The sequence below is a fragment of the Passer domesticus genome, chromosome 7 (assembly GCF_036417665.1).
Source record: "Passer domesticus isolate bPasDom1 chromosome 7, bPasDom1.hap1, whole genome shotgun sequence".
In the NCBI taxonomy this organism is placed as follows: domain Eukaryota; kingdom Metazoa; phylum Chordata; class Aves; order Passeriformes; family Passeridae; genus Passer; species Passer domesticus.
In genome coordinates this window covers 34510006-34533499 of record NC_087480.1, presented here as the reverse complement: position 1 = coordinate 34533499, position 23494 = coordinate 34510006, and the positions used below count along the sequence as shown (strand labels likewise).

The following is a 23494-nucleotide window of genomic DNA, read 5'->3' as shown; positions in this document are numbered from 1 at the left end:
ATGTTGGCTGTTTGCTGCAGCTCTGCAAACAATTCACGTGGCCTTGTCCCCCGGGTGAACCTGCGTTGGTAAGGATCCTATTCATACTCCAGTGATTCCTGGAAAGGAAAGTTGAGTGCAAGTGAGGCATCCTGCTCTTGTCTGCCAGGGAAATACATCTGCTGGCTCAGAGCCCTGGGAAAAGAGAGGTGCTCCAAGATCCTGAGGGTGTTCTGCACAAAAAAAAACCCCAAAAAACACCCACCAAAAAAAAAACCCCCCAAAAAAAACCAAACAAAAAACCCCCCACAAAAACAAAACAAAACAAAAAAACCACACAAAAACCCCCCAAAAAAACCCCAACAACAACAACAACAAACCAAAACAAAAAAAGAAAAAATAAACAAACAAAAAAACACAAAAAACCAAACAACCACAAAAACAACACAAAATTAATTTATGAAATTATTTATTTATAACATTTATCTATTTTAATCTTTATTTATATTTATTCCACATTATATATAATATATTATAACATTATTCTATGTTATATATTATAGATAATATATATTATTATATGTCATATTATATAACATATAATATTATATTATATATTTGTATTTATATGTATTATATTTTATATAAAACATATATTATAATATTTTATATAAGAAAATAATTATTAATGATTATAACATATTATATATTTTATATAAATATATAATTTATTTTAAATTTATTAAAATATATATTATATATGTGTGTATATATGTATATGTCTATACAAATATAGATATAGGTAGAAATATAAAAATATAAATATATATTATATATATATTTATAGATATAATATATTTCCACCCTGTAAATAAGGTGGAAGGGAGAGGTGTGATGAGGAATCACTGACTGAAGAGACAGCCTGACATTCAAAGGGCACCAAAGGATGGGAATATCACACTGGATCTTTAGGATGAATGGCAAAAAATTAGTGGTTTTTTTACACACAGAGTAGTAGAATAATGAAAACAGCCGAACACCCAATTTCATGGCTTATTAAAATCCTGGGGAGGGTGATGCTCTCTCTGCACACAGCTCCCTGGGGATGAGCCAGTTTCACTGCTCTGGGGAGGGCTCAAATGCTGCAGGGATGCACAGAAACCTCTGGGCACAGCAGGAAACACCAAGGTACCTTTGGCTGGGTTATTTCACCTTCTTTTTTTCCTAAATACTAATTCAGATTGGAAGAGAAATACATAACACTGACAGAAATAAGTGCTGCTCTCCAGGGAAAAGAACTGCAAGCCCACACGGCCATGCCCAAGCAGAAGAAAAAAGAAGAAATTCTTCCTTCTTCAGAAGGAAGAGCAGAAATTCTGGCAGCTTTGTGCTGGAAAGCTTTTCCCCGTGACAGAGACAACCTGTGTGTAAGGAGTGTAAGGAGAATTTAAGGTCATTTAAGGGGGTTTCCAAGCAAAGGAATCATGGTCTTAAATCTATTTAACAGAATATGTGTTTTTTAATTAACAGAAATATGATTAACAGAAATATGTGGGGTTTTTTTCTTTATATTAAAGGAACACAAGCTCATATTGAGAATAATTGGGAATGCTGCCATCAAAATTGGATGCTCAGGTGGGAGCCCCATCCAAGTTTCATTGGGATTTTTCCCTGTAGAGGCTGCACCAAGCCTGCCTGAGGTCAAGAAGCATTTGGACAACTCTCAGGCACAGGGTGGGGTTTTTGGGCTGTCCTGTGCAGGGACAGGAGCTGGACTCCATGATCCTCCTCAGGATATTCTGTGATTCTGTATTTCCCCAGGATGGGCTGTGCTTGGAGAGGAACTTGGTGGTTGAACCCCTCTGATAAACCCAAAGGGAGAATCAATATGCTATAAGCATAAACAAGAACAATTTGCAGTTTTTGTTGCCCCAAATCACATCTTTGCTGTTGTTTTGCAGGAAACCCTGGTATTTTTTGCAAAGATTTATTTGACAGGAAAAGGAAAGCATTGCTGGACTCAAACAAAGTGCCAGCCCCTCTCACTTACCTGTGTTTATACAAATACACACAACACCTCGATGGGTTTGTACCACCCTGCTGATTTCCAGGCAGGTCTTCATGAGAGCAAGAGCCCAAGAGCTTCCTAAACAACTCCTAGAAACGAGGGAAAATGGAATTGAAACGAGCAAAGGCAATCAGCTGGGGGGAGAAAAAAAATAAAATAAAATAAATAAAATAAAATAAAATAAAATAAAATAAAATAAAATAAAATAAAATAAAATAAAATAAAATAAAATAAAATAAAATAAAATAAAACTGCACACAGAGCCACATGCCTCGAGCTCTTCCCGTGGGGAAGGGCAGGCAGAAAGCCAAGAGTGGCCTCAGCACTGCCTGTGTTCCATCAGGGGATGCTGCTTGGGGAGCTGGGAGGGCAGTGCAGCACTGCCTCCAATCACACCGCTGGCAGCCCGCGTTGCTATGGCCCTCAGGTCTGAAACTTTGGAAATTAGGTAAAAGGTCTAAACACGAAACTTTTCTTTTTTTTTTTTTCTTCTTTTTTTTTTTTTTTTTTTTCTTTTTTTGCCTCCTCCCCCTCTGCAGTGCTGCCCCTTGCCTAGCACAATCCCTCTTCCTGCTGAGGAAAGCAGCTGGGATGAAGAATTAACTCTCGCAGTCCCAGGGGTTCTCCAGTCGGGAGCAGGGATGTGAGGCAGGAGCAGTGAACCAGGGGAGGGGGAATGTGCCAGCAGAGCATGGTTCCCACCTGTCCTGGGGCGATGAAACACCAAACGGATTCATGAAGGGATTAATCTCATTCCTAGAGGGATTCATCCTTTCCTCCCCCAACACGGGCGTGGATTTAAAGTGGGTTTCATACTGGTGCAACAGCAGTGGGAGATCCCAAGGGATGGGATTTTTTCCATTTCCTGGGTGGAATTTGACATTTTTAAGGGTGCTAGACCCTGCAGAAATCCATCTCCTGCCATTCCAAAGAATATTTTTCATTCCCTGGGTGGATTTTGACATTTTTAAGGGTGCTAGACCCTGCAAAAATCCATCTCCTGCCATTCCAGAGCATTTTTTTCATTCCCTGGGTGGAGTTTGACATTTTTAAGGGTGCTAGGCCCGGAGAGATCCATCTCCTGCCATTCCAGAGGATTTTTTCATTCCCTGTGTGGAATTTGACATTTTTAAGGGTGCTAGACCCTGCAGAAATCCATCTCCTGTCATTCCAGAGGATTTTTTTGCTTCCTGGGTAGAATTTGATGTTTTTAAGGGTGCTAGACCCAGAGAAATCAATTTCCTCCCATTCCAGAGAATTTTTTCATTCCCTGGGTGGAATTTGACATTCTTAAGGGTGCTGGACCCGGAGAAATCCATCTCCTCCCAGCCCAGAGGATTTTTCTCACTTCCTGGGTGGAATTTGACATCTTTAAGGGTGCTAGACCCGGAGAGATCCATCTCCTGCCATTCCAGAGGAGCTGTCCTGGCGGGGGGCTGGCTCTGCATGGCACAGCTTGGTTGGGCACAGAGAGAGGTGATGCTGAGCTGGCACTGTCCCCACCCACCCGGGACCCCCAGTGCCATTCCCAAGGGAATCCTGCCTGTGCCCACTCCCTCTGTGCCACCAAAGGGCTGTGCCAGTTTTGTGTGAGCAAAACTCTTAGCAACACTGATATCTCTGTGAAACCTACAGGACAGGGAAAACTCACTCTTTGTCCCTCATGGTTCTACCAAACCAAATCTCCAGCATTTCCTATTATGAAAGGGGAAAATCTTTCCTCCTGATGGGAAAGATTTATCCCACCATTACAAGAGACAGAAGGGGCTGAGGGCCTTGTTTCAGTGTTTGTGTAAAGCTGCTGTTTTGCTTCCCTACAGCTGCACACAGTTTTATCTGAGCTGTTTTGATGCTTCCATAGTGTTACATCCTTCCAGCCCTGCTTGGCCCTTGCTTTTGAGTGGCAGCACTCATAAATTCAATTTGGAATTTGTGGCCATTCCCTCACCCTCCTGCCCACCAGGGCCACCCCAGGCAGTGGAGGTGCCTTGGGGGGCACATGAGCACCTCCAGCACACCAAGCTGGGAGCACCTTCAGGAGTTACCCCATCTTTTCTGCTGCTGCCAGGAGAGAGGCTGCTTTTCCAACTGCCCCAAATTCCAGCTCCGGGAAGCTCTTGGCTGCTCAGCCAGCCATCCCCAGGGCTCGGGATGGAGCCAGGCACCTCACTGGCTTGGGGCCAGCTCTGCAGGGCAGGGGAAGGGCCACAAAGGTGGCTTTGTTCCTCCTGCCTGCTGTGACACCTACGAGGTGGAGTCGTCTTTCCACAAAAAATCTCCAGCAGCGTTGCCCAGGTGCTGCAAACCACAGCGGGGTCGGGCTCGTCCCCCCTCCTGCCTTTCCCCAGGAAAATTCCAGGCCAGGAACGATCCAGGCAGGGTTTGGCACGATCTGCTGGACCAGGTATTTGCATTAATCCCTCTCAGATTCCATCCCCATCTCTGCATGTCTCCCTGGGACTCCCGGTGAGGAGCTGTGAAAAGCACCTCACACATCTTCTCTTTCAGAGTCACAGCATCTTTCAGCCCTGTTTACCCAAGAAAGTGAAGGTGGAGAAACTACACGTGTCAAGTCTTTAAATCTGTAGGGAAAGGAATTATTCTCTAGCAGAACAGCTGGGGAAACCCCAAAGAAATGCTGGCCCAAACCCACCTCAGGTCTGAGATGGGGCAAGAAGTCTCCAAACCAGGGCCCGGCCAGGAGCAGAGCCAGCTCTCATTGCTGGTTTGGAGCTGGCCACGTCTCTGCTCACACATTTCTTGTTTGCTTTCCCTTGTGCCAGCAGGTGAACTGTTTATTTACCAGTGATCCCAGTGTCTAACAATGTTTTACCTCTCCTGACAAACACTGCCTTGCCCATCACCCAAAACCAGCCCAGCAGGCGCTGGGCAGCACTGCTACAATCCCTCTTCATGAGCAAATGAATCTCCATTTGGCACAGCACCCGCATTTAGGGACAGCAAAATATCACTTTTAGAATATAATTCTGTTCTTTGTCCATGCTCTCAATTCGCTGCTTAGAAAAAACCCACCTGGAAAAAAAAATCCCTTGGATATTAAGCACCTGCAGCTCCCACCAAACATCAGGTGGGACCAGAGGAAAGGAAAGTGGAGCCTTTTTGATGAGGAATTTGCTGCCTGGGTCTCACCTGGCTGCTCCCAGCCCTGTTGAGTGCTTTGGGCACAGCGAGCTGGGCTGGGATGGAAGTCCAAGGCTGTGCCACCAGAATGGGCTCCAGGGCAGCCCAGCTCCTGCCCATCCCCATCCCTGCCCCAGGAGAGCAGCAGGAGCCAAGCCAGGACCCACCAGGCTCATCCACTATGTGGCTGTTGGATCCCAGGCTTCTGGGATAGCAGTAATTGGATTTTCCCTGCAAATTCTTTTGGATCCTGATGCATTCAGATGATAAAAACATGCATCCTGTGCCTTGCTTCTGCTTCTAAATACAGAGCTGATGTGCAGCACAATGTTCTGCCTCACCACCTGCAACACAGCACCAGACTAAACAAAAATGCCAAAAAATGCAGACCTGAGGGGCCCGACCTTGCTGTGGCAATGGTGACACTGATTTTTGGGATGGCAGTGGGAACCAGGGGGTGTGCAAAATAATGTTCCTCCCAATCTCTGCCAGGGGAAAGAACTGGGGAGGATGGCAGGAGTAGTAAAAATTAATGAGGTGTCTTCCCCTCCTCCCATTCTGGGTTTAATGGTTGGAAAGGGACCAGCAGATGTCAACAGCTGGAAATGCAGATCCATGCCAGGATGGAGCCCAGCACACCCAAATGAACCTGGGGATGGGGCAGAAACGTGCAAGACAATAAACCCTGGGTGAGGGCAACCAAGTCAGGCAGCAAGAAGCAGCCAGGGGTGTCATTTATTCCATGCTCCCACTGCTCCTGTTTGCTGCTGAGCTGGGGAAACATCCACGTGTCTCTGGAGGAGCCAGCTGGATCCCTGCGGGTTTGGCAAGCTGGGAACAGCCAGCACAGGTACTGGGAACAGCACAGCCAGGGCAGAGGGCTTTGTTTATTCAGTGAAGGGTGGAGGGAGGTGCAAAGCAAGGGGAAATCAATGATAGGTGGAGGGAGGATGGAGCTCTGACAGCAAAGGTCCTCTCAGGACTAGGAACTGGATCTCTGGAGGGGAGAGAAAACAAAACAAAACCAAAAAAACCCCAAAAACCTAAAAAACCAACCAACCAAAACCCAACAAAAACCAAAACAAAAAACCTAACAAACAAAAAAATTAAAAAAAAAAAAACCACCAAAAAAACCCAAAAAAACAAACCCCAAACAAAACAAAACAAAAAACAAAACCCCCAGGTTTTTCTTACAGAAAGTCACGTTTCCTCATGACTGGAATATAATGAATGGCCCAAAGAAATATTCCAAACAAACAAACAAAACCCAAACCCTCTCATCTGAGCACATTCCTTGCCTTCCAGCCTCCTCCTGTCCCCAGCATCCTTCTCATCCGTGTCCCACACTGAGCTTCCCATTAGTGGGCAAACAGCAGAGGGACTGGAGGCTTGAGCAGAGGATCCAGAGGAGATGCAACGCTAATTAACACAACTTTTCTTCCCTCCTGTGCAAAGTTCAGGGCTCTGGCAGGGGGGTCCCTCAGCACAGGGACAGAGGAACAAGTCCTGCCCGTGCCAGGGAGATGGGCCAGCAGTGCCCACAGGCACATCTGCTCCTGCTTGCTCTGCTTCCCATGGCACTGACGTTGGAAACAAGCTGTTCCCAAGCCCAGAGGAAGGGCTGGCACCTGCCCAGGGGTACCTGGCAGAGGGAGGCACAGTGTACCCCACGGGACGGGCACACGGTGCTGAGGCTTCCCAGAACTGATGTTTTGGCAGGGCTGCAGCTCTGCTCTTGCAGCATGCTCGGGCAGGGTGCAGAAATACACACACACAGCTCCAGGTGCCTCTGGTGTTTTGGCTTCAGAAGAGGACTGTCCAACAACAAGCGACCCACACAACTAAAATCCCACCCAGCAGCAGCAGAGCTCCTCATCCTGCTGCTCCCGCAGACCCCTGAGCACACAGGGCTGTTTCACCTCCCCAAAATCCCCCCAAGCCCCGGTCTGGGAGCCCAGCTCAGGATTGCACCACTTTCCCCCAGCCCTAGATCTGGCCCAGCTCTGCTGAGAACACTTGATCTCCTCCCTGAGCGCTGCCAGCTGGGTGAAATACAGCTGCTGCCTCAATAGCGCTGCCGAAAAAAAGCCTGACATTATTCACAACAAAGAGACAAGCATTGCTGTGCTTGCTTTAGATTTCATGGGAGCAGTTCCCACTGCTCCATGGGCGCGGGGAGACGAGCAGGGGGGAGATGAGCAGGGGGAGCTGCTGGATCTCAAAGGGCTCTTTGGGCAAAGCTGCTACAAGCTCCCACCCAAAACACCCCGTTCTCCTGCAGAACCCGTGGGGTATGGCTGCCATCCCCCTACCCCGAGCTTTGCACAGAGATTCCTGGTTTGCCAAGACCATCTCTTCCAGCAGAAGCTCCCATTTTACAAGTTCCATGGCTTTCTCCAGCCCAAGGTCACCAGGAAGCTGAGGGAGCACTTGCCAGGTGAGCCAGCCACAAGGAGAGGTGGAAAAGAGAGAGCCAGTTAATCACGCAGCATGTGTTATCTGTCTGGGTGGAAAATGGTCTGAAAATACCCTGTATTTCAGAGCAAGTGCATGATGATTCAGCCACCGGAAGCCTTGGCCTCCAGCTTGCAGATGAAGCCCATCTCTAAGCCCAGCTGTTCCCAGGTAGCTTCCAAAATGGAAATGGAAATGGAAATGGCATCTGGACAACACAGCTGTGGGCACAGCTATTCCCACCTCAAACCTGGGGGCTTGCTCAGAATCCCCTAAAAACCAAACCACCTGAGGCTTACTGTCTCACCTTTAAGCTTCTTACTCTGGAGCTTATCAGAAAATTACAATTTAGCATTTAAATCAGCCAGTATGTAGTGACTTTAGAACAACGCCAAAGGATCATTTGAGGGCTGAAGTGGTGCCTTAACTGAAATTCTCTTCTCCTGTTTGCATCAACTCCAGAGTCCAGACACTCTGACAGTACCTTTTAACACATGAAGAAACTTTTCACACCACTTTCAATATAATTGTACTTACAAACCAACCACAGATTAGTGTACAATGTTACAAACAGTATTTAAGCAGAGCAGAAAAGGCATCTGTAAATAAACAAGATATTTACAGGTGACAAAAGATTAGAGTGAAAAGGAAAGAAAGCATCCTGGACAGTGCAATGAATGACACAGAGAGGCATTGGGCAGATTGTGGTTTGTGGTTGAAACAAAAAATCCCAGAATTTTTCCATATATCTGCTGGCCACCATGCTTGCCAAAATCCAGCTCAGTAGAGCAGGAGGTTCCTACTTCCTCCTTTCCCAGTGTTTTGGGCATTTTGGCCAGGCTGTGGCTCAGGACAGAGGCAGCTGGGCAATTCAGCAGCTGCTCAGCATCTCCACGAGCCATGGATGGGTTGGAGCCACACAGCTCTGTGATAAGAAATAACAGCCTAACCCTGGGTCTGATTAATATTTCTCATTTTAACATGTTTGGCACTGGGGGAAGCTGCCAGCAAAAACTGTGGAGTCTGGTGCCTCGCCCACCCACAGAACATGAAAACAAGACTGCTGTCAGCTTCAAACCTGCCTGGAGGACGAGGACCTTTCCTTCTGAACCCTCATGCCCAGCCAAATGGGGTCCTGAAGATCACCAGTGCCAGCTGCAGGGGTGAGGGCAGCGGGCTGGGGCTGCTGGGGAGCCACCAAACACCTGCCAAGCACCCCCTGCACCCCACCAGGATGGTGCCAACAGCACCCCTGGGTGCAGGAATCCAGAGTTACCATACTGCACTGCAGGGCTTATATTTGTGAGTGTGGAGAATGGATTATTTAGAATATTAACTATTGTTTGCCAAGGAGGAGGTAGAGTTCCTGCTTTGCTGTTTCCTCTCACAACATCACTAAAAAGATCCTTGGTGGGACAGGAATCAAGTCCTACAGATGGGACACTGGGAGGGCAGCCAGAGCTGGGGAGGTGAGATGTTTCTTACCACCAACGTGGTCTCCCCCAGGCTGTGTTTTCCACGCCAGTTTCCTGGTGCTGGGATTGTGGGAGCTTCCATTCCCATTTTCCTGCCTTACCAGCAGTTTTGAAGCCAAGGAGAGCAGAGAGTTCAGCAAAGAAGGGCAAGGAGAGGAGGGTCCCGAGGTGAGCTGTGCACCCTCCTGCCAAGGGCTTGCTGGGCACAGCCTGTTGACAAAGGAGTTCCCCAACAAACAAGCTGGCTCCACCTGGGGCAAGGGATTAGAAACCTCGGCACAGCCCTCGGATTCCTCCCAGCAAACCGACTGTGGCTGGAGGCAGGGATTAAACCCCGTGCTGAGGAATGTGGCTCCTTCCCGCTGCGGAGTCCAAGTTGGCACTGCGTCCCCACTCAAGACTCGGCTTACATAATGCAGCTTATGAAAGCAAAATAGCACGGCCATGCCAGCCTGTGGGCAGGCCAGGATGGGAGGAAAGGAAGGGAAGAAAGGCATTTTTTGGCTGAGGTGAAGCCTGGCTGCCCCCCCTGCAGTGCAGTGTCACTGGGGAAGGAGAGGAAGGAGCAGCGAGGGAGAAGGGCCCAGTTCTCCTGCAAGGCTGTGAAGAGCTGCACTCCTGGTGTTCAGTCTGGAGTCACAAAATGTGGATTTTCCTCCCCAGTTTGCCTCTCTGACCCTGGGTTTCTCCTCTGTCAGGCAAGTTCACGTTGAGGTCACCACTGCAGGCTTGGGGAGGCTAACATGCAAGAAGCACCCAGCCCCAAATTCCATTCCTTCTGAACACAGACACCTCCAGAGGCAGCTCAGAGATGCTCTGACCCACGTCATCTCCCACTGGGAATGGAGCCCCTGGAGATGATGCTTCAGTGAGGAGAGCAGTAGGATTGTGTCTGCCCAGAATCCTTCTCCACAGGTTCCCACCAGAGATCAGTGCACAAAAAGGAGGAACAGTCCCCAAACACCCAGCTCAGGGTGGAGTGACGAGGCTCAGACTGAGATCACCACTGATGAACCAGGCAATTCACAAGTGATATCTTTAGCCATCCCTCAGTGACTGATATCCCCCACAACCTGCATGGCCTTGGGAAAAGCTGATCCTACTGATGGCCTGGCAAAGAGTCAGGGTTCAATTTACATCCACACAGGACGTGTTGAAACTGCAAATAGGTCATCAGTCCCAGCTGGAGAGCCTGGAGAACCCCTCGTGGGTGGAGGACACACTCAGGAGCCAGCCCAGGTCTGGCTCTGCCTCCAGCTGGCTGGGGAAGCCAGGCAGGCCTAAGGAGATCTCCCCTTTCAAGAGCTGCCACTTGTTCCCCAAGCAGCTGTCCTCAGTTTAATCAGTAACTGCACAAGTGGGATGAGATGCTGGCTCAGCTGGAGCTGGGTTATGGATGTGTGTGATGGCAGGAGTCCCCTCCCAGCTCTGCCAGCTTCCTCAAAGGGCTCCCACGAGATATTATCACACCTGACCTTTCTCCAGCACCCTTCTAGAGCGTGCCCTGGCCTCCTTTGAGGGCACAGGGAACCTCCAGCCATTTCTCCTAAGGTGGAAACCTCATCACTTTTATCAGCTGGCAAACTGCAAGTGTAGATCTCAGCCCCACACCAGAGGAGCTGCTGGAGCTCCAAAAGGCATTTCAAGAGAACAAAGCTGCTCTGATAACAGCAGCTTCAAGCCCAAACAGAGGCTCTTGCAGAGCAAATCACCCCCTGAGCAGTGTGTGCCTGGGGCCATCCCTTCCCATCCTCTGTGGGCACAAGGAGATGCACGACATTCCCAGGAAGAGGGGAAAACACAGATTGAAGAAATAAAACCACTTTCACACAGCAACTTCTCCCTCCCCGCCTCTCTTCTCCCCCAGGTGAGGGCATCCAAAAGTCAGCTCAGCAATCCTGGCCCAGCTGAGGCTGGCTGATTCCTCCTCCTCCAGATGTGTTCAGCCAGAGGCTGTGCCAGCCTGTGAAGGCTGACCTACCAACCAAAGGTAATCAAGGAAGATCAAACAGCACTGAAAAACTCCTACAAAAATGGCAAGGGAAGAGGGATGGGGATACTGCAGCAGCACCAGTGGGAGTGGGAAAGGGCAGGAGAAATCCAAACAGCCACACCTGATGAACCAGGCTCTGCAGAAAGGGAAAATCCCTCGTGTCCAGGCAATAACTGGGCTGGCACAGCCTGGCACAAAAAGATGCTTCAAGTGTGATCTTGATTAGCTCGTGTGCTCCAGGCTGTGTTTGAAGGGAGCTGTGGCTAATCTTCTTTTGATTGCCTTAAAATCCAGCTGTGGGGAGAAGCCTGGCATGTGAGCAGATACATTAATGGGTTAGGGGCAGCCTTGTCTCCCAAGCTGGTGTTTGATTAAAAGGGAGCACAACCAACAGGCACTTCAAAAAGCTGCTGCTATTTTTGGCTGCTTCATTTGGAGCAGTTCCTGATGCTTGGATGTGCCCAGCAAACCCTTTGGGACTGATCCTTGCTATATCATTATTCACATTTTAAGGATGCGTGAGTAGAGAGAAAAGAGATTCACTTCCTCCTGAGAGGCTCAGATCAAAAGTCAAAATGTTTTCTATGAATGCATAAGACATAAATTCAGCTTCTGAGGGTTTCAATCTCAATTTGTAAGAGCCCCTTGGCCTTAAGAGGAGGCCTCCCTACCCTACAGAGCTGGGAAATGGTGTTTAGGTAACTACAAAGCAGATTCAGCAAGCAGGCTTTAGGCAAAAAGTCAGAAAACAATGTCTAGGGGGAATAAATTATTTTTCCCCCCTTCTAATTCATTATAATTTTCTTTTCCCCCCTATACTTTTAATAATGATGTGAAAAGCCATTTCCCAGCACAATGTTGTTCTGACCTTGTTTTCGGACGGGTAATTGTGCAGTGAGTGGATAAATGCTTTCTCAGCTGAGAACAAGAGGAACCATTAAGCATCAAGCTCCTGACCTAAATTTACATTCAGGGCAGCTGGAGGAGCAAAGGACTGATGCCTGCTCCCCTTATCAGCCTGAGGGACACCCCAGAGATGGCATCTTCCTAAGGGACACCCCAATGGCACAGGGAGATGCTGTTTGCCCCAAAGCAACCCAAGGAAGATGTCCCTGACCACGGCAGGGAATTGGAATGAGATGATACTCAAGGTCCCTTCCAAACCAAACCAATTCCATGGCAAAACACAAAACCTGCTGCCCATCAGCTCCTCCTGCCCAAACCATTCCAGGATTCCATGGCAAAACACAAAACCTGCTGCCCATCAGCTCCTCCTGCCCAAATCATTCCATGATTCCACAGCAAAACACAAAATCTGCTGCCCATCAGCTCCTCCTGCCTTGGTGATGCTCAGTGGCCAAAACTGAGCCTTGTCCCTTTTTCCCAATTTTTTTTATTCCCCAGGAGGAAAGGGTATCTGGAGGGAGATTCAATGATTTTCAGTGTTTGAAAGACCAGGATCTTTAAGAGAAACAAACAGAAAACCAAACCGTGTCTTTTCCTTCCTTCTGTGCCAACGCCTTTAGAAAAGTTCTCTTACTTCAGGTGAAATCCAATTCTTTCCTCTGTAACGTTTTCTTGGAATGCATAAGGAAGAGCAGCTGCCTTGTCCCTGAGCCTGAATCAGAACAGAACTTGAAGATTTCCAGGCTCCTGAGTTACCCCTGGGTTTGTTTTGGCTGCACACCCCGGCTCCCAAATCCTTGTGGCTGTATCAGGATGGGAGGAAAGGAAAGGTTTTCACTTTGTCTCTGTTCCAGTCACAGCAGGCACAGGGACAGGGTAATTTTGGGACTGTGCTGAGGAAGGTGCTGCCTCCAATGTTCCCCAGGAGGGAGATGCAGGAAAACAGCTGATCCACAAAAAACGTGATGGCAGGAATGGCCCCATCAGCCCAGCAGGAGGCTCAGGTGCAGTTAATCCAGATTTAAAGGTGGGAATGGTTAAAGCATCCTCTCCTGGATGAATCACCTCCTGGGGAGCTGGGGAATGGCACCATGGGCTAAATAAAGGACCACGGGAGCAAAGTGACACATTTCTACTGCCTGGGTTATTTTCCCAAATGACTGGGTTTATGCCAAAGGAGGACGAGCGCATTTTCTCATTTCTCTCTCATTTTCTTTCTTAGGGAGAATGGGAAAGGTTCTTCTTCCACAAACTCCCTTTTAAATTAAGTTTGCCGGGGTTTTGTTTTCTGTAGGATTTCTGCATCATGTAGAAATTGCGAGGGGGAGGAGGCTGGGAAATGCACAAACATCTGTAGTGACCCCATAACCCTCCCTGTGGACACTCACAAGCCCAGGTCCTGTCCCATCCCAAAAGGATCCCATTCAAGCCAGAGCTGGACCATCCCTCACCACAGAACCAACCACTGCTGACAAATTCCCATTTTTCTGGAGAGCACACATGGATTGAAAGACCCCTGATCTGCCCCCCACCCCCAAAAAAAAACCCAACCCACAAATGAAAAGCCACATCTACCCACTAACAGAGTCAAAATCCTTTCAAATGGTGAAGGCAACACACGCACAAAAAGAGGCTGCAGAGGTCAGATTGAAGGTTTTGTTCTTTTTTTCCTTTTTTATTACAAAAAAAAAAAAAAAAACCAACCCCAAAAAAAACCCCCTATTCGGAAGAAGTCCAAATGCAACGGAATATAACTGGCACCATCTAAGATACCCAAGTGTAAAATCCCAGAATCTCTGAACCTCCCAGCAGCAGCTGGGAGGGACAGGGCTGGCTGGGAGGGACAGGTGGCCTCTCCCTTCCCTTCTCCTAGCCCCCATCATCCTGGCTGGGTGGCACGCAGCCCGAGAGAGCCAGGACACAACAGTGGCATCAACGGTCTCTGTAAAACCATTCAGTCGGAGAAACTAAGATTATTATGAAAAAAAAAATCTAAAACTTCTCTTCTTTTTTTTCTTTTTTTTTTTTTTGTTTAACCTTTATCCAAAGCCCTGCTTTAGTGACGTGCTAGCCCTGCTGGACAGGTGACACAGCCACAGCTCTGTCCAGAACGCTGTTGACCAGTCAACTCTTGGTTCAGGACACCTTCCTCCCACTCCGAGTGTGCCACGGCCACCTGAATTACAGTAACAAATGCTTCTGCAGGCTTCCTGCTCTGGGCACCCTCTCCTGCAAGCTCCACTCCACGCTGGAACAAATCTCATCCCAGTCTCCCTCCGAGCTCACCCTCAGTCCCACCTGCATCCGACTGCATCCGCAAGAGCTCTGCCCACTCCGGCTGGATGAGGCGTTGGAACGTCATCTCTTCAAGAAAAAAACACTTTCATATATAATTTTTTTTCTGTTTTTATATTTAAATAGAAAAATACTACTTCACTCTGTGTTATGAGCCAGAGATGGGTTGACTTCCAGTGACAGAACCAAGAGTTCTCCTCAATGCCAGAAGATTCCCAGAAACCTCAGAGTGGCCGGAGGGCGACGATGTCCCCGTCACGTCCCCATACAGGCAGGAGCACACGCACAGCTCCCGTCACCACAGCTCCCATCTTCCCTTCTCCACAGAGAGGCACCAACCTCAGACAGCCATCAGTCTGCAGAGAGCCAGCAGCAGGGCTGGCCCCCCAAATCTGGCTCTGTTTCGAGCTTTCTCCTCTCCTACGGGTTTTCTGCATGTGCAGTCTGTCCCTGGAAGCCACCGGATCCCATCGGATGTACACATGAATTAGACGAAAAAAATAAAACAGTGGTTAAAAGTTCTCTAACACCCCGTCCTCCTCTCGTCTTCCGAAGAGTCAACGACAAACAGACACGGATAAAACTAAACCTGCCCTCCTCCCCACCTCAAGACAACAAGAGTTACTGAGACACGAAACATGTTATCTTGTACCCTCGGGATTACAGCTAGAAGGGAACTTTAGGGGCGCGGGGAGCGCGGGGGGAGGCGGCGGCAGCAGCCGCGGGGCGCAGTCTGCTTAGTTCTTGTACTCAAAAGGCTCATCCCCGGTTTCGTTGAGGAGACACGTGCGGACCAGCGCCTCCGTCACGGCGTAGGGGTCGCAGTTGGCCGAGGGCCGGCGGTCCTCGAAGTAGCCCTTCTTCTCGTGGCCCACGTTGCGCGGGATGCGGATGCTGGCGCCGCGGTTGGCCACGCCGGCCGAGAACTCGTTGATGTTGGACGTCTCGTGGAAGCCCGTCAGGCGCCTGGCATTGTCCAGCCCCCCCTTGGGGTCGTAGGCACGGATGTGGTACTGGTGGCGCTTGCTCAGCTTCTCGATGGCCTCCTCGATGTGCCTAGGGAGGGAGGGAGGGACAGGGGTGGCACAGTGAGGGTTTGGATGAGCTGAATGCCTCTGGCTGTCATGTCAAAGTGACAAGAAGATTAATGGCTGTCCCCAAGGCACTTTGTGATGATGCCTTGTGCCCCACAACCCATTTGGCAGTTCATCCCCACACAGGGTTTCTCTCCGCTCCTCCTGCTGACCCAGAAAAGGAGTCCTTGTGGTCAAATCCCACAGGCTCCCCCGGGAGTGCCATCTGTGAGACACCACCAGTTAAACTTCCCACTTCCACCTGCTCTCGGACAGGAGAGCTCTCAACACTGGGGTTTCCATTCATGAAGCTCACAGAGTCACGGGCTGTCCCATTATCTCAGGGCAGCACTAAGATTAAGGCAAGAAACCAGAGCCACCAGGATGGATCCTTCCACACAGCTCCAGTGACACAGGGTCCCTGACTGCACAACAGTCATGTGCAGGAACTCACAGTTTGCATTTTTAGGATGTTCATCTTTTAAGAAAACATGGCAGCCTTGCCCGGAGGAAGCAAATGGTCTTTCTCTTTCATCATGGCTATAAAAATACAATTTAAAAAGTCCTGTGCTGGGTTGGTTTGTTTGTTTGTTCCCAGCTGGAAGGTCAGGAGCTGGACAGGCTGTTAGAGATAGCTGCATCCTGTACTGGTGGAGCTGTACTGCTGGCTGAATTGCCCACCAAGCATCAAGACAAGAATGTGTCATTATAAAAAAAAAATACATACAAACTAAAAAAGAAACCACAAAAACAAACCGACCAAAAAAGCCCTATCCAGAAGACTCATATGCCATGCCAAGAACCAAACTCCCATGTCATCCAAAATCCTGCTGCCCAGTAAACAACCCAAACACTTACTTGAGACCTCCTTCTTCCCTCATGCTCTTGGTGCTGAAGTTGGTGTGGCAGCCAGCACCGTTCCAGTTGCCAGGGATGGGTTTGGGATCGAAGGACACCACGACCCCGAAGTCCTCGCACACCCGGTGCAGGATGAAGCGCGCGATCCAGAGGTGATCGCCCATCTCAATCCCCTCGCATGGTCCCACCTGGAACTCCCACTGCAAGGAGGAGGCGTCGGGGCTCAGTGGGGTGGAGACAGGCACCTCCCACCCCCTGATGCTGGCCACAGCCACACAGCTCAGAGCAGGCAGACACAGCTCCCGCTGCCTGCGGTTTTTCCACGCTACTCTCTCGCTCCATGAGGTGTCTTAGCATGATTTACCTGGGCTGGCATCACTTCTGCATTGGTTCCTCCGATTTTCACGCCGGCATAAAGGCACGCCCGGTAGTGGGCCTCCACAATGTCCCTGCCATAGGCTTTGTCTGCCCCTACACCGCAGTAATACGGACCTGCAACAGCACAGGGGAACATCAGCTCCACAGGGAAATTGCTGACATCCAGTGAAGACCCAGCACGCACAGAGAATGCTTCAAAAGCCCCAAGGTGTGCTTTTCATGGAAGAACTAGCAGGGTAGAACACTGACAGAGAGCAAGTTCTCCCCTGAGTTTAAGTCCCCTGCAGACCAACAAATTTGTTGTCCCCTGCAGCAAATTTGGACATGGCCAATCCCCACCTCAGCCTTTCTGTGACAAATTTAATCTCGTGGTTGGTTTTTGCCAATATTTCACTTTCTACCGTCCACCTTTGGTTCTAGGAACACCTTGGAGCCCTCAGCTCTCCTGAAGCAGTGCCACACAGATTTCAGTTCAAACACTCCTGACTTGCTCCAGGCTCCCAGAAGATTACCTTGGGGTCCAGGGAAGCCATTGGAAGGCCAGCCAAACGGATGTCCATCTGTCCCCAGGAGAGTGTACTCCTGCTCCATCCCAAACCAGGGGTGCTGGTTGGACACCATGTCCATAATCCTCCTGCAGGTGTGCCGGAGATTTGACTCTGGAACGGAAAAGCGACACGAGGCTCATGAGCGATGCCACCTCCACTCCCCAGTTCCACTTATTTTACACTTTGGCTCCCAGCAGCATTGAAGAATCCCAAGCCCAGCCTTTTATCCACCACCAGCACTTTGTTTGCCCTCTACTTTCAAGTTATTTCTTCCCATTCCCCTTCCCGGGAACACCACCTGCACCAGGAGAAGGAAGAAGGTCTGTTCATTCACCTGCAGACTGGCGGTTGTATTTGAAGACCTCACAGAGAACAAGTTTGTTGGGGTCCTTGCGGAAAGGGTCCCGAAACATGGCAGCAGGTCGCAGGTACATGTCACTGTTGGAGCCTTCGGACTGGTAGGTGCTGGAGCCATCGAAATTCCACTCAGGGAGATCTGGAGCAAAGAGAGGAACCAGCCACAGTGACCCATGGGCCTCCAGCAAGGCAGAGGTGAAGATGCTCACAGAGAATTGGTTTAGTCCCAGCTCAGCTGATTTTGTTCCAAGTGGGGGAAGCAAAAAAACCCAACGAAACAAAACCCAAAACAAGCAAAAAAATCACAGGAGTGCAAGTCCCCGGCCACCCTGGAAAATAACAAGTTGCTGGGCTGCTGGCCAAGCCCGAGTGAACAGAGTAGCACTGAGGACATTTCCCATGTCACAACAACCACAGGGATGAGCAAAGCACGCAGTCCCCTCGGCTGGGAGAGGGCAGACCATGAGCCATCCTCCAGCTGTGGGAGTGAGGACAGCCATACCCTCAATCACACTACAAGGCCTTAAGAAGGTGGGAAGGCAAACCAGAGAGGTGGAATCTCCTATGGAAGAGGAGTGTGGCCCCTCGCCCACCCTTCCATCCTGAGCACTGCCCTCCAGGTCAAAGCCCAGAACTCCACCCGGGCAATGTTATCTCCTCCATGTCCCAGGGGGAAAGAGGGAGGATGGGAAGCACAAAGATTTCTAAGGAGCTGTGTCAACCATTCCCTCAGAGGGAAAAGGGAAAGGAGAGAGGGGAAAAGAAAAAAAAAAAAGAAAAGAAAAAAAAAAGGAAAGAAAAAAGATAATTCTGCTCAGTCACACACAGTATTTTCATTTCATAACTGTCTCCAGCCAGCTCCATGGCAACCTGGGGAAAATCCTAATGCTATTATTGTGTAAGCTGGGACTGTTTGTTCTGAGGGACACAAGCTCTTAATTACACCGGATAGCTCCATTCTTTCCCCTGCACTTTCTTCTGCCAAACTACTTCCGGCCAAAACGAGTACTCAAGAGTCAATGGGCAGCCCAGCCCCTGCCAAGAGCCCCCAGCCCCTGCCAGCAGCCCCTCCACGGCGGGGACAGCCCCAAGGACGGGCTCCCAGCCCCAGGCATCTCCCTGAAACTCCACATCTGGAGAGCTGGGAACGTTCCCCCGCGGAATCTGGGGAGAGAGGTAACGGGAAGGGCCGAGGAGGAAACGTCTTCCCTAAAAACCATCCTTCTGCCACGGCAAGAGAGAAATGGCATCCTTCCTCCACCCAGTGAGGGGCTACGAGTGCTGCACCTGCCCTCTCACCTTCCAGGCTCTTGGGCTCGTGGTCCAGCGTGCGGGTTTTGCAGCGGAGGTGCTCCCCCGTGCCGTCGATCCAGATGTACATGGCCTGCACCTTCTCCCCCTGCGGCAGCTTCATGTACATGTGCTTGATGGCTTTGCTCAGGTGGGAGCTCGCTGAGGTGGCCATGGCTGCAGTCCTGACGAGGGGGTTCCTGCAGGGGGGAATCACAAACAGCCCCAGCTGTCAGCCCTTTCCTGCGTGCCCACATTTTTCGGCACCCCCCTTCCCCACCCAAGGCCAGGGAGGAGCAGGAGACAGCCTGGCCACAGGGCTGGCTGCCATCTCCAGCGGTTCCCTGGCATTCCTCAGGGAGAACACACAGCAGCCCACGCTACCCCTGCTCCAGAAACCCTTCAAAACACCAAGCTCCTGCTAATAAACCAGAGCGACAGACTTCCAAAGGGCTCCTTAGCCCCACGTGAACTTTTCACCTCCACACTCGGCTCAAGAGCAAGGCTAATGCAAGGAAAGCTTAGCTGGGGCTTTCTTCATAAATCTGCATCATCGAGGAGGGCTTTTCTGCCCCAGCTGCCTTCTCAGCCCGGCTGAGCTTATCCAAGCCCGGTCCCAGGGCAGCAGGGAAGGCAACAGGCAGCACAGAGGAGCCCTGAGCACCGCAGGCAGCAGAGGGGAGGCGGGATGGGCCGGGTGGCTCTGGAACCACCGGGTGGGAGCTGCAGCATCCCCAGAGCCCTGCGGGCCGGGCTCCCATCGCCAGCCAGCCCACTGGTGTCCGACCCACAGCACCGGGGAGCTCGGAAACGTTTGGAAATGTTTGGATGTCGCTCCAACATCCCGTTGCCCCGCGGGATGAGCCGTCCTCAGCCCACTCCGCCGCGGCTCCCCGCGCCCCGCTGCCCGGCCAGGAGCATCTCCCACGCGTGCATCTCCAGCGAGCAGCTGAGGAGCCTCGTGGGGGGCAAAAAAACACCCACAACAACTGCAAAGGGAGTGTTGCCAACAAAAAACTCAAGCTGCCACTTCCCCCCCCCGCCCCATCCTCCCCTTCCCCCAAAGGAGGAATTTTCCCTTGGAAGATCTCCCGGGGGCTGCCTCCCCGGCCCTGCCGTGCCCGGGGGGCTGCGGCGTGTGGCGGCACGGCCGTGTCCCGATGTCCCGGTGTCCCCCGGGCCGTACCTGGGCTCAGCGGCGGCGGGCGCGGGGCTCCCACGCTCGGCTCCCGGGGCCGCGCCCGCCGCCCCTTTATGGCGGAGCAGCGCCGGCCCCGCCGCACGGATTGGGCAGCGGGCGGGACGGGAGGGACACGGGAGGGGGGACAGGGCCACCACCCCGCCCGCCGCCTCCTCCTCCTCCTCCTCCCGCTCCGGCCCCGCGAAGGGGCACAAGGGTGGGTGGGTGAGGAAAACTGAGGGAAGAGAGGGTAGAAAGCGGAGAGGTTGGGTGGGTTTGGGGTCTTTTTAACAACGCTCCCGAGCGGAAAAACAACCCCTGGGCAGGCGGGAGCGGATCCAGGGCTGTCGGCAGCGTTTACATTAGCGGCTGCCTTGGCAGAGCTCGCAGGGATGGAAAACGGCCACCCCGGGAAAAGGGGGAAGAGAGGGAGGCACCGCAGCTCCACCGAGTCCAGGGCACGGGCTTGGGCTGGGTGCCCGCTCTTGGGAGGGGGACAAAAGCCTCGGTGCCCCCCTTGTCCTCCCTGGAGCAGGTCACAGCCTCCAGCACCTGGATTTGCAGAGGCTCGCTGCAAGGATCGCGGACTGTCACTCGAGGGGGAGAAATCCCCCACCCCACCATGGGAGCACCCAGCAAACCGCAGGCAGTGCCCAGTATTTTTCCACAATGTCCGGGTCTCCACCGCACAGGGTCGCTTGTCCCATGTCCTGCAGCTCCAGGAGATGGGACAAGAGACTCGTGCAAGTCCCAGCCCGGATCCAAGGGGCAGGAGCATTCGGAACTGCCACGCCGAGGGCACACGCAGGTGCCAGGGCGAGCACACGCCACCCACACGCCTGCCACAGGATCCTGCTGTGCCCCGTGCCAGCCTCGGGGAGATGGCACCAAAACTGCCATTCCTCGAGCAGCTGGAGCCTCCCGGCCATCACAGCCACCCTGCCCGGGACACGGCCACAGAATCCAGAGGGAAAGTGGCCAGGGAGAGCCGGATCCTCAGGAGGGAGGAGGTGGAAGTGCTGGCCAAAACCAGGCTGTGATTTATCGCCCATCTCGAGAGGCAGATCCCCACCCTCCCTGCGGGGACAGCTTGGCTCAATCCTCACACCACCTTGGAGCGGCCATGGGTGTGTGGCAATGCCCCGAGGCGGTCCAGAACAAGGTGAGATTCGGGTGCTTTTCTCCTCCTGGAATTGCTTGGGCAAGGCAGAGAGCCAAGGAGCATTGCAACAGCCTGCCCTCAGCACCCCAGAAAGTGCCTGCTGCCAGCACCCATGCACAGAGAAATGGCTCCAGCACACCAACAAACGTGGTGTTTTACCCACGGAAATGAGCTCAGGAACTCACGTTCAGCCCAAGTTCAGCTGTGGTCACCCAAATCTAACAGCTCAGCTGAGTTAAAGGAAGCAGAGCGGGAGCTGGTGCCCAAAATAGCTCCCATAAAGGGGAGCTGTCAAGCCACAGGCAACGCTAAGCAGTGTCCAGCCCTCTTCCCTGGGTTTGTTGAGGGTTTCTTTAATCTGAGAGCTCTGATCGCTCCAAATTCTTGGAATTACAGTTCTACCTGCTAATTGCCCTGTAACTTTGTCCGCCTTTGGCTTCGAACACACCCAGATGTTGACAAGAGGAGGCCCCTGAGCATTGGTGACCCCCGTGCCCTGCAACCTCGGGGCTGGGCAGCTCCAACCAGCCCTGAAGGCAGGCGGGGAGCGAAGGCAGCTGACAGCATAAACATCATCCCTCCATCCCAAAAATCCCCAGGCCAGCCTGGCAGAGCCCCCCGGGCTGGGCAGGGCCGTGATGGCGGGGTGGCAGGACGGAGCTGCCAGCCCCGGCAGGGTTTGCTGGCCGGCTCATGCCCCAGCCCCCGGCAGCCGCGGACCCAGCGCCCTCTCCCGGGAAGCGTCCTCGCTGGGCTCACCCAGCTTGTTTACCAGAGCCTGCCTTCCTTCCCCTCCTCCTCTTCCAGCTAGGCCTTTTTTTTTTTTTTTTTTTTTTTTTTTTTTTTTTTTTTTTTTTTTTTTTTTTGCTGCAGTGACCCCCGGTGTCACTGAAAAAACCCTCCTGGGGGGCAGCTGGGGAGGGCTCGGTGCCAGCAGGCGACACCATCCAGGGGTGGATGGAAATCCACCTTCAAAGGATTCATTCTCGCCAGAGGGCGAGACAATGTCCCCTTCCAGGGGCGAGTCCCAACTGGCACAGGTTTTTCCTTCTTCCTCCTGTTAATTCGTGGGAACACCTTTATTGGCCTTTATTGGCCCGGCGCGGCGCTTCCCGCCGGCACAGTTTGATATCCTGAGAGAAGTGCCAAGGTTGGGAAGTGGCTGCTGAGTTAGGAGGGTTGGGCAGGCTGGACTTTGCAGCCTCCTGCCTGCAAGGCAGCTGGGCAAACCCTCAGGGACAGGGCACAGCCGTGACCCTTTCCTTGTCCATGTGTCCCCCTCCATCCCAGTCTTCCATTTAGGAACGCCTTAAAATGCAGAAATGTCACACCATTATGGGGGTAGGGGGGTGGGTGTGAGGAGGAGGGTGGCAACTTGAGGGTTAAATAGACAGGATATGAAATTCCCCTGTGGCTCAGGCCCTGGGGCAGTGGCTGATGGCTTTTGGGGACTTTCCCAACACTGTGATCCTCACCACAGATCCTGGGATCTCAAACCCAACAGATTGCAGACCTGGACTGCTAAGCTCAGGTAACCAATGGTTTTTCACCATCACTAAAGAAAAATTCTGAAGTAGAAAGGGATGTTATTTTGGGTTGGTTTTTTTTTTATTTTATTTTTCCAACAGAGATGTCACAAAGGGATGAGGAATTGCCCATTTTGTTGTGATCCCAGGTCCCAGGAGGAGGCTGGACACACCCAAAATGCCCCAGCCTCCAGCAGTGGCACAGCTGGGAGGGAGGGATGGGCACAGCATCATGGAATCACAGAATGCTTTGGTTTGGTTTGGAAGGGACCTGAAGGTCATCAATCCAACCCGCTGCAATGAGCAGGAACATCTTCAGCATCTCTGTCCTCTCAACAGTCAAGACACTCCTAAACTGAGCTAAATAAGGTGTCTGTGCTCAGCTGGGGCTGGGCTCTTCCTCCAGGCAGCACTGACACAACCAGAGGACACAGCCTCAAGCTGCTCCAAGGGAAATACAGGTTGGATATCAGGAAGAAGTTTTTCACAGAAAGGGTGATAAAGTTCTGGAATGGCTGCCCAGGGAGGTGGTGCAGTCACCATCCCTGGGTGTGTTTAACAAAGCCTGGATGTGGCACTGGGGGCCAGGGTTTAGTTGAGGGGTTGGGGCTGGGTTGGACTCGATGATCTTGGAGGTCTCTTCCAACTCAATCATTCTGTGATTCTGTGAATTTTGTGAGCTATACCACTTTCAGATGCATCCAGGGAAGTGCTTTGTGCTGGGAGGCCCTGCATGAGGAACTGAACTGCACCCAAGTGACCTCAGCCACGGGCTGCCTGTCCTGATGTTGCATCACCACCATCCCTGCCC

At 51.5% G+C, this 23494-nt stretch overlaps 1 protein-coding gene and 1 long non-coding RNA gene across 4 annotated transcripts in view; one reads left to right on the top strand and one right to left on the bottom strand.

The window, feature by feature from the left end:
- The first annotated feature begins 12245 nt into the window (after positions 1–12245).
- Positions 12246–14794, top strand: LOC135304801 (uncharacterized). Its single transcript, XR_010366035.1, has 2 exons — positions 12246–12778; positions 12871–14794. It is a non-coding gene; the product is annotated as an uncharacterized LOC135304801 (long non-coding RNA).
- The window catches only part of GLUL (glutamate-ammonia ligase), a 15615-nt gene continuing 6527 nt past the window's right edge, over positions 14407–23494 (bottom strand). For 2 of the 3 annotated variants that reach the window (XM_064427625.1, XM_064427624.1), the window contains exons 4-9: positions 18825–19015; positions 17503–17664; positions 17133–17279; positions 16607–16734; positions 16243–16442; positions 14407–15367 (exon numbers count right to left, since the gene is read on the bottom strand). In XM_064427625.1, the coding sequence (XP_064283695.1) occupies positions 15049–15367; positions 16243–16442; positions 16607–16734; positions 17133–17279; positions 17503–17664; positions 18825–19015 (1147 nt within the window). In that variant the 3' untranslated portion in view covers positions 14407–15048. Of the gene's footprint in view, positions 15368–16242; positions 16443–16606; positions 16735–17132; positions 17280–17502; positions 17665–18824; positions 19016–20001; positions 20154–23494 lie in introns of those variants that run through there. The other variant, XM_064427626.1, reaches the window with a different exon arrangement.